This window comes from Halichoerus grypus, chromosome 4, assembly GCF_964656455.1.
Source record: "Halichoerus grypus chromosome 4, mHalGry1.hap1.1, whole genome shotgun sequence".
NCBI lineage: Eukaryota > Metazoa > Chordata > Mammalia > Carnivora > Phocidae > Halichoerus > Halichoerus grypus.
Window position 1 is genome coordinate 166635183 of NC_135715.1, and position 10704 is coordinate 166645886.

General features: G+C 37.6%; 1 protein-coding gene across 9 annotated transcripts in view; it reads left to right on the forward strand.

Moving 5' to 3' along the window:
* PIKFYVE (phosphoinositide kinase, FYVE-type zinc finger containing) overlaps positions 1–5172 on the forward strand; it is a 77047-nt gene extending 71875 nt beyond the window's left edge. For 8 of the 9 annotated variants that reach the window (XM_078071251.1, XM_036070890.2, XM_078071254.1 and 5 more), the window contains 3 exons: positions 472–733; positions 1133–1207; positions 1936–5172. In XM_078071251.1, coding sequence (XP_077927377.1) covers positions 472–733; positions 1133–1207; positions 1936–2051 — 453 coding nt within the window. In that variant the 3' untranslated portion in view covers positions 2052–5172. Of the gene's footprint in view, positions 1–471; positions 734–1132; positions 1208–1935 lie in introns of those variants that run through there. The other variant, XR_013447355.1, reaches the window with a different exon arrangement.
* The last annotated feature ends 5532 nt before the right edge of the window (positions 5173–10704 follow it).

The window sequence follows — 10704 nt, forward strand, 5'->3', positions numbered from 1 at the left end:
AGATGCAGTTGCTTCTACATTGCCATAGTATTGAATGGAGTTTTGGTACCCAAACTGTAAGTTTCCTAAGACTCTTTGTATCTGGTTTTTAAACTGCTTTATGATCCAATGATATATTTTTGAAGTTATTTGTTAATGTTTCTTAAAGTTGATTAAGTGGGTTAATGTATTCCTGAAGTGTTTGAGTAACTGAGTACCTAGGTGTTAATTTTCAATGATGAATCCTATCACCATCTACTTTATGTATTGCACAATTATAATGCATGCATTATATATAATTTTATATGATATATAATATATATAAATGATATGTTTAATATATTTATGTAAGTTATGATTAAGTTTTAAAATTAAATTTAAAAGTATACGTAATGATATGGGCTATAAGGAATTTTTTTGCATTTCCAATTTAATTACATTAATTAATTATGCAACTCATGCATAAATGACAGAAACTTTTCTTTCTGCTAGGTTTTTGATTTGAAGGGTTCACTTAGGAATAGAAATGTAAAAACTGATACCGGGAAAGAGAGTTGTGATGTGGTCCTGCTGGATGAAAATCTCTTAAAGATGGTTCGAGACAACCCTCTGTACATCCGTTCTCATTCCAAAGCCGTGCTGAGAGCCTCGATCCGTAGTGACTCCCACTTTCTTTCTAGCCACCTCATTATAGATTATTCTTTGCTGGTTGGGCGAGATGATACTAGCAATGAGCTGGTAGTCGGAATTATAGGTAAGTCAGTAAGCATATGCTACTTATAGTTCATGATTGAAGCCAGAGTAAATTTGAAGATTATACTGAACCTGGTTTAGTCATAGCTTATTAAATATTCTCACCAACTTTGATTTGAAAATTCAACAATAGCTTTTAAATTCTAGTTACCTTCTATTTCAGTGTCCTCCTTTCATTTCATTGTCTTTACCAAAAATACCTGTATTCAAAAAGTTACTCATAAAGGAAGCCCTGTGAAGTTGTTAGGAGGATTAAAAGAATTAATATGGAAAAAACCCTTGGGACAGTGTCTGGCAATATTGTTAACATTCAGTAAACACTGTAGAAGTAATAGTAATTACTGTTATCTTCTTACATTTACTAACATAGCTGTACTGCTAATCTTCCCTCCTGTAACAGATTATATTCGAACATTTACATGGGACAAAAAGCTTGAGATGGTTGTGAAATCAACAGGAATTTTAGGAGGACAAGGTGAGCAGAATTTTTGTTTATTCTTTAAACTGTTCTCATGTCTTCCTTATCAGTTAACATTTAAAAAATGGGTACTTTTTTAAATTCTAAAAAAACAAGTGGTCATCTTTGATTTTATCATTTCCAAAATGATCAGATAATAAAGGAAATTGCAGAGGTGGGGAAATAATTGGTTTTAAAGTTGTGTTAAAATGCCAGAATGAAAAGTTACGCAAAAAAGGCCAGATATTCTGAATAAGAGGTTGTTTTTAATTAACACTTGAAATCTTCTAAGTTCTCTGAGCACTTCTAGCTCCATTTTGTGCTTTCATACATCTCTCATCTCTAGGCAAGAGCTAGGCTCGTATTTTTAGAGTAGGGGGTGGGGAAGGGGACAGGGGCAGAGGGAAATGGGGAGATAATCTTAAGCAGGCTCCACACTCAGTGCAGAACCTGACTCGGGGCTCAATGTCAGGACCCTAATAACATGACCTGAGCCGAAATCAAGAGTCGGACACTTCACCGACTGCGCCACCCAGGTGACCCAAGAGCTAGTCTTTTAAAATGGAAACCCCTCTCAGGAAGGCCCTGTCCCATGTCATGTGGCACAGTGGACACCTCTCCCTCTTTTCTGAGACTGGTGTGTGTGTGTGTCTTTATGGCAGTTGTCATGAAAGAACATAGCTATTCAAGTCAGCTGCTGATCAACTCTGTAACAGCTTTTTCCCTTTGCTCTTCCATAATCTTAGGTAAAATGCCAACTGTGGTCTCTCCAGAGCTGTACAGGACTAGATTTTGTGAAGCAATGGACAAGTATTTCCTGATGGTACCAGACCACTGGACAGGTTTAGGTCTGAACTGCTGAAAGGGAGCACATGATTTTAAAATGGACCATGAATGAAAGGGGCCTGGACCAAAGGACCAAAAATAAGCTACATGTTTTATTTCTTCATCATGTTCACCACTGTATGCCAAGGCCTTCCCATCCTGCAGTCATGTGGGCTGTCTGTAATTGAAGGGTTAAAATGCCGTGGATTTGCACTTTGGTTTTTGATACCTACAAGTTAGCTGTCTTATGCTGGGAAGTTGCATGAACATTCTTCCACTTAAGCTAAACTATAGACACATTTCAAAGGGCTTAAGACGAATGTATGGTCAGAGATAAGGAGATAGGGTGAAGAAATGGGGTGTCAGATTTGTTAACAGTCCTGTTAAGACAATAATGCTTCCTAGATTGTGGCTTTCCCAGCATCCCATTTGACACATTCTTTACTTAGCATTTGTAGAGCTGGTGAATTTGTGTTTCTTATGTAACAATGTAATGTTGCGTATTATCAGAATTTCTGAAACCTTTAAAAATTCTGACTTATTCTCTTAATGGCCAGTGAAACAGATGGACCCAGTCTGTTCTTGTTTTATTGAGGTATTTGACTTAAATTGGGAGTCCTGTCGTGTTCTTACCTTGCCTTGTTTTTGAGGGTGCTTGATGTTTTTTAAGTTCTGTCTTCTCTGTGGGTGACAGGAGACTCTAGCCATTAATAAGCCTTTTGGAGCTGTTTTTTAAGCTTATTTATAACTTTTGTGCAATTAATAGGTTAAACTGCACTTATCCACACATGCTCATACTCTAGGTTTTCCTCCGCTTGCAGGGAAACAGTAAATGAGTCTATCATGACTAACTTCCCAAAGGGAGAATTACTAAGGATTTTTTTTTTTTTAATGGAAAAAATAAATTAGACCTTATCCAAGAAATTGGGTGAGAGGTGAACACTTGCTTATTTTCTGTAAAGGTAAAGTGTCTTTTTCAATATATATAGCAATTTAAATGACATCTGTAAAACTAAGAGGTTTCTAGTGTGGACATCCATTTCTTAACTTTCTGCACCAGTTTCTAAGCCAGTTCTGATTATTGAGAAATGTTAAGGGATAAAATATTTGTAGGAAGGAACTTCTTGTTTAATAGAGTTTTTGTTTAAAAGTGATCAGATACAGTATTAAACTGACTTTGAGGACATAACAGAACACCAAATATTTCCTCGTGGCTGCTTTTGCCAACAAGGGTAATTGGGGGATTTGTAAAGTTTTATAAAGTTCTCCTCTTTTCAGGCTTCCTATCATAGCACATTTCTATTGTAACTTTCACAAAATAAGAAAAGGAAATCTGGATACATTCCAGTTACAAAGACTGTAAGTATGTGAAATAGGAACATTTCGGAAAGTTTGCTTTAGAGAACGAAAGCATTAGTTTGGTGTTTGGTGCTTATTGGATACGTGGTTTGTTTTGAACTAGAAACAAGTTGGCCAAGGACTTAGGACTGATGATAAGCACTTTTTAAAAAAACATGTGGTGTGCCTTTAGAAAACGCACAGAACACTAGTGGTTTTAATTTTGATATTACAGACTGGAAAAGGACGGGCTCCTGCAGGAATGAAACGTGGGTGGAACGTAACCTCAATGGATTTTGCATCTCCCTTTGAATGCAAACACTGTTTTGTCTCTGTTCTTTCTTTCGGGCAGGAAACTTAGGGTTATTTATCTGTCCATTTCCTGCACCCTCAGTCATGCACACCGCAGGAGAATAGGTAGCTTTCCTTCGCTGTGATCAGGTTGTTTCTTTGTTTCGTCTCAACACCCTGCTATGTATAGCTTGGATCCTCCACTGGAATAACTCCTGACAGTAGTATGTGTCGTGTTGGTTTTGTTTTCCTTGCCGGTGACTTGAAGAACTAGTTTTTAAAGCACTGCTGCCTCTTAGGTGATTTTATGGCTAAAAAAATTCCAGTTTAATATCATCTGAAGCAATACTTGCAGCCTTGCAAGGGTGATCTGTCCTTTTAAAACTGTCTTAATGAAAGGGAAATGAACTTGTTGTGAGTGGTAGAACTATATCCTCAGCCCCGGCTGCTTTTGTTGAGGTCACTACTATATGTATATATAAGGCGTTTCCAATATTGTGCTCCTTGGTGTTAAGCATTGAATGACCACTCACCTCTCTTGAATTCCCTTCCTTGGCTTGGAGAATATTGATGTTGAAAAGTTAAGACTGAGGAAGAAATCTTAATACTTTCTTCCTTAGAATAAAATATGAACCCTGAGAATAATTGATAGTAGCACAAGAAAACTCTGTGAATGTGTTGCATTGTATAAAAATCTTACTTATAAATGTGAAGGTTTTTGATGCCATCAAAACTTTATGGAAAAATAAAAAAGATTTACTTTTTTCTTATCCAAGTCTGAGAAAAATAAGGGGAATTGGTTTTTGCAGGCCCTTTTGTAGTCTGTTGAATAAATTTATAGACATTGAAAATTTCCTACAGAAAGTGCTGCTTATAATTTTTTCCTCGATCCAGCAGTGAGTGGTTTTCTAGCTTTGGCTTTTATTGGGTATTGTAAATAGGTTTGTGTTGGTTTTGGTGGCGTCAAGTGTCTCATTGGCATTGTACCCATTAGCAGTGGGCTTGTATAAAACTGCCAAGGAAAAGTCATCTACCTGTAGAAAGTTTGCTGAGCTAGCGGAATGAAAACTCTTGTGAATGAGCCTCGTGGTGAAACAGGTCAGGCCATTCATTATTCCTCAAGTATTAACATACTGACTTACGCAGTATTCAAACCATCTAGTGCAATGCCTTTTTGTTTGTTTGTTTTTGTAACACGGGTGCAGTGTATTATAGAAAAACAAAAATTACAATCATGAGCAGTTTTATTAATGCTGCTGTGCTGGTTTTGTAAAAAATGTACATTATGTCTTTTGACAGGTTTAATTTTAACTAGAGAAATGACATTGTAAATCATAATATCCTCTTTTAATTTAATATGAAGAATTCAATTAACAATATTGAAAATACTTAATGTATTATATTGTATATATTTCTCTACTTTGGTTCTAGCTGTTTTATATGATTGACATGTTATTTAAGAGATAAAACTGCCTTGACCTTTTGGAGACTTATACTGTAAATAAAGAAGACTTACAATAAACTGAGAATCAGCTTCACTTCGTTTTGAATCAGCTTGAGGAAATTAACAAGGGGAGATGGAGTTTGGTGCCCAAGCCTCGTCCCTGGCCCCCGAAGCATTGCCTTCTGTTCGTTCTCTTGCCCTTCGTTTCCCCACCGGAGAATTTAAGTCTTTCACTAGTAAATGGCCTTCTTAAGTCCCAGAAAAGGAGGTCTTAAATCTGTGTGTTCGATTCTGCCAGTAATGGATTCACCTTTTCTGCCGTCCTTTTCTCCATGTGTTTCTGCTTTCCTGATGGGACACTCAAGAAGGTACTGCCCTTTCTCAGCGGGAATGGCTGATTCGCCTCCTTGGCAGGCTCTCTAAGCTGTTAATTAGTGCCCCGCCTGTTCAGAGGAGTCTCCCTGAAGTGGATCCAGCTGTGCTGCGGTCTGCAGCTGTGGGTGCAGCTGCTCTCCCGGGGTCACGAGCCTGGGCTCCCCTGGGGCCACGAGAGCCGCTGGGCAGCACCCCGCTGCCGTGGTGGGAAGGTCCTTGGGCAGGAGCCAGGCACCCAGTTCTCTGTTCCCACCCACCTGGAAGTGTCCTGTGGTGGAAATTCATTTCTTGCACAGTTCCTGGGTCAATGCTTAACAAAACTAAGATTTTTAACCATAAGTTTAAAAATAGTTGTTCAAAACCATCCCAAATGTATCATCTTAACCATTTTGGAGTATATAGTTTAGTAGTGTTAACTATATTCACATTGCACATCATACCCCCAGAATGTTTTTCATCTTGCAAACCTGAAACTATACCCATTGAACAACTCTTCCTGCTCACCCTGGTCCCTGGTAACCATTCTACTTTGTTTTCATTAATTTGACTACTTTAGGTTCTTTAATACAGGATTTGTCTGTGGCTGGCTTATGCTACTTAGTGTAATATCCTCAAGATTCATCCATGTTGTAGCATTTCCTCCCTTTTATAAGTTAAATGAGGTACACCTGGGTGGCTCAGATGGTTAAGCATCTCCCTTCGGCTCAGGGCATGATCCCAGGGTCCTGGGATCCAGTCCTGCATTGGGCTCCTTGCTCAGCGGGGAGCCTGCTTCTCCCTCTGCCCCTCATCCCGCTATCATGTGCGTTCGCGCTCTCTCTCTCAAATAAATAAAATAAAAAAAAATGATATTCCGGGTTGAATGATACTCCATTGTGTGTATGTACCACATTTTCTTTATTCATCATCAGTGGACATTTGAATTGCTTCCACCTCTTGGCTACTGTGAATAATATGAACATGTGAATACTGTGAATAATGAACATGCAAGTGCAAATGCACGTTCAAGATCCTTTAAAAAATTCTTTCACATAAATGCAGAGAAGTGGGATTGCTGGATTCCGCGGTAGTCCTATTTTTTTTTTTTTTTAATGTTTTGAGGAACCTCCATACTGTTTTCCCTGGCAGCTGTACCCTTTTACAATCCCACCAGCAGTATACAGGGTACCAATTTCTCCATGTCCCTTCTGACACTTACCCATTTTGATGGTAGCCATCCTAACGAGTGTGAGGTAATACCTCATTGTGGTTATGATTTGCATTTCTCTCATGATTAGTGATGTTGAGCATAATTTCGGATGTGCGTTGGTCATTTGTCTATTATCTTTGGAGAAATGTCTGTTCACATCCTTCGGCCATTTTAAAATTTGGCTTCTTGATTTTTTTTGTTGTTGTTGCATTGTAGGAGTTCTTACATATTCTGGATGTTAACCCCTTCTCAGATGTATGATTTGTTAGTGTTTTCTGTCATTCCATGGGCTGCCTTTTCATTCTGTTGATTGTGTCCTTTGATGCACAAAAGTTTTTAAGTTTGAAATAGTCCCATTTATCTCCCTTTGCTTATACTTTTGATGTCATAAGCAGTAAATCATTGCCAAACCCAATGTCTTGAAGCTTTCCCCCTCTTCTAGTTTTACAGTTTTAGGTTTTTATCCCATTTTGAGCTAACTTGTTTATATGTCGTAAAATAAGGGTCTAACTTCACTCTTTTGCATGTGGATATCCAGTTTCCTAACACCATTAGTAGAAGAGACCGTCTTTTCCCCATACGTGGTCTTGGCACCCTTATCAAAGATCACTTGACCATACAAGCAAGGGTTTGTTTCTGAATCCCATTTATTTGTCTGTCTTTACGCAAGAACCACAGTTTGATTCCTGTAGCTTTGAGGTATGTTTTGAAATAAGGAAGTGTGAGGTCTCCAACTTTTTTTTTTTCAAAATTGTTTTGGTTGTTTGAGGTCCCTTGAGATTCCAAATGCATTTTAGGATGAATTTTTCTATTTCTGCAAAAAAAAAAAAAAAATGCCATTGGCATTTTGATAGGGATTGTGTAGATTGCTTTGAGTAATATGGACATCTTAACAATATTAAATCTTCCAATTCGTGATCACAGGATGTCTTTCCACTTTTGTGCTGCCTTAAATTCCTTTCACCAATGTTTTGTAGTTTTCAGAGTACAAGTCTTTCACCTTTTGGTTAGGTTTGTTCCTAATATTTTATTCTTTTTGATGTGTTATGAATGGACTTGTTTTCTCAATTGCCTTTTCAGATTATTCATTGTTAGTGTATAGAAACACAACTGATTTTTGTGTTGATGTCTTATCCTGCAATTTTACCGAATTTATTTTAACATTTTTTTGGTGTATATACTCTTTAAGGTTTTTTTACATATAAGATGATGTCATTTGCAAACAGATCTTTTTAGTCTTACTTTTTATTTTCCATGCCTTTTATTTTGCTTTCTTGCCTATTTTGGATGTAAATGTTGAATGTGGGCATCCTTTCCTTGTTCCTGACCTTAGAGGAAAAGCTTTCAGTCTTTCATCATAGAGAGTGATGCTAGCTGTGGACTTTTCATATATGACCTGTTATCATGTTGATGTAGTTGTCTAATTTTAATTTGTTGAGTGTTTGTATCATGAAAGTGTGTTCGGTATTGTCAGAGGCTTTTTTTGCATCAATTGAAATGGTTAAGTGGTTTTTATCCTTCATTCTGTTAGTGTGGTATATTACATTGATTGATTTTCATATGTTGAAGCATCCTTGCCTCTTGGGGATAAGTCCCATTTGGTCCTGGTGTCTGATCTTTTAATGCACTGTTGAATTCAGTTTGCTAGTATTTTGTTGAGGATCTTTGCATCTCTATTTATCAGGGATAGTGCCCTATAGTTTTCTTTTCTTGTAATGTCTTTCTCTGGCTTTGACATCAGGGTAATGCTGGACTTATAAAATCATTTGGGAGTTTTTCCATTTCTTCAATTTTTAGGGAGAGTTTGCAGAGGATTGGCATTAATTCTTCTTTAAACGTTTGATAGAATTCACTACTGAAGCCATCTGGTCCTGGATTTTCTTTGTTGGGAGGTTTTTGATTATTGATTCAATCTCTTTACTGGTTATAGGTCTGTTCAGACTTTGTATTTCTTTATGATTCAGGCTTGGTAGATTGTATCTTCTAGGAAATTATCCATTTCTTGTAGGTTCCAGTTTGTTGGCCTACAGTTGTTCATAGTATTCTCGTACGATCCTTTTTATTTCTGTGGCATTGGATGTAATGTTCCTTCTTTCATTGGTGATTTTGCTTCTTTGAGTTTTCCATCTTATTTTCTTAATCTAGCTAAGGGACTGTCAATTTTATGGATCTTTCCAAAAACCCAACTCTTTTGTTGTTGTTGTTTTTTCTATTCTCTACTTTTTCTCTGCGGTAATCTTCCTTATATCCTTGCATCTGCCACCTTGGGGTTTAGTTGTTCTTTTTTTCTAGTTCTTGAGGTGTGAAGCTACGTTGCTGATGTTTTTCCGTATCCATGTGCACATGTTTGAGCTTCCTTCTTCATTCTGCTTTCACTCTACCCCATGTTTGGGTACGCAGTGTCTAACTTCATTTGTCTCAAGGTATTTTCTAATGTCCCTTGTGATTTCTTCCTTGAACCTGTGGTTGTTCAAGTGTGTGTTGTGTAATTCTCACGTATTTACAAATTTTCCAGTTCTCCTACTGCTATTGATGTGTAGTTTTATTCCATTGTGGTTGGTAAAGATACTTGGCGTGATTGCAATCTTCTTAACAGTTCATGCCCAAAAGAAATCTTCTGTTCTAGAACAGGTATTCTGATGTCTTAGGTTGAAACAAAAGAGAAGGGAGAGACCCAAGTAAATGTTTTGAAATTGAATGTCATGAATGAGATATGACTACCAGTTGCTGCTCTAGGAATTTTTCCCAATGTCTTCACCTATTGAAAGAAGGTTCCCCCCCCACCCCAGAATCTCTATTCCTGATTTTTAAAACTGAAAGTAAAAGCTATGAAATGATCATTTTACTGTAGTAAATGTCCTTTAAAGCATCCTTGGAGTTAGCGGTCTTGAATATGGCTCTGATCGGTTGTTATTGCTGCTTATTACATTTAAAATTTTCAAGTTGTTCAGAATATGTGTAACAGGGTGGAGGAAACTTTTAACCTTATAAATTCTCACCTTTAAGACATTGATTGCACTTATATGGGTATCATAAAAGCTGCCCCCGCTCTTACGGTTGAGGGAGGAAGGTGTTTTCAGGGAGTTTGCTAGGGTTAAGAATGGACCAAAATGAGGTTGCAGTGGTGAGAAGTGGCCAGTAGAGGGCTCTGGAGTACTAGATTCTAAGATTTCCTAACTAGCTCTTCAGAGCTATAGGAAGCTCTTAGAGGGACTCCTGGGGTGAGAGGACCCCCCCCCAAGTCCCAAAAATTTTTCGAGAGCCCTAAGTGCCTCCTAAGCTACTTTTTGACACGAGTCTGTTCTATCTTAGAATATGTAGTTTTCAGATGGAGGTGTAAGTTAGAAATAGTTTAGTATTTTTTTTTCTAAAGAATTTATTTATTGAGAGAGAGAGGGAGAGAGAGAGAGAGAGAGAGGTCTTGAGCACAAGCAGGGGGAGGGGCAGAGGCAGAGGGAGAAGCAGACGGTCCCCACTGAGCAGGGAGCCTGATGTGGGGCTCAGTCCCAGGACACCTAGATCACCACCTGAACCAAAGGCAGACGCTTAACTGACTGAGGCACCCAGGCACCCCTGGTTTAGTATTTTCTACTCAGAATTGTAATTCTTTTTTCAAATGAAGGTAGCACTAAAAGCTTTTCATTTAAAAGAGCACATATTTGATAAATTTGCTGTCCATACACCACTGAAATAGAATCATAAGTACAAATGAGTCTCTATCAGAAAAAGACATTAGGAAAAACTAGGAAAATCTCAAAGTATGGACTTTAAGAAGAAAGCATCAATATTAGTTCATTAATTGTGACAGTTGCACCTTATTAAATGTAAGATATCAGTAGGAGAAGCAGGGTGTATGGAAACTATCTATACTATCTTGTAATTTTTTTTCTGAAACAAAAAACAAAACAAGTGATTATATTGTAGATAGGAAGGCCTCACTCTAGAGATGTTGAATTTAATGAAATTAGAGGGTCGTTTTTTCCTTTGTTGTTCTTATCTATTAAAATACTTTCTTCCTTCCCCAATTCAAAGAACCAACTGCTCTTTAGAAGA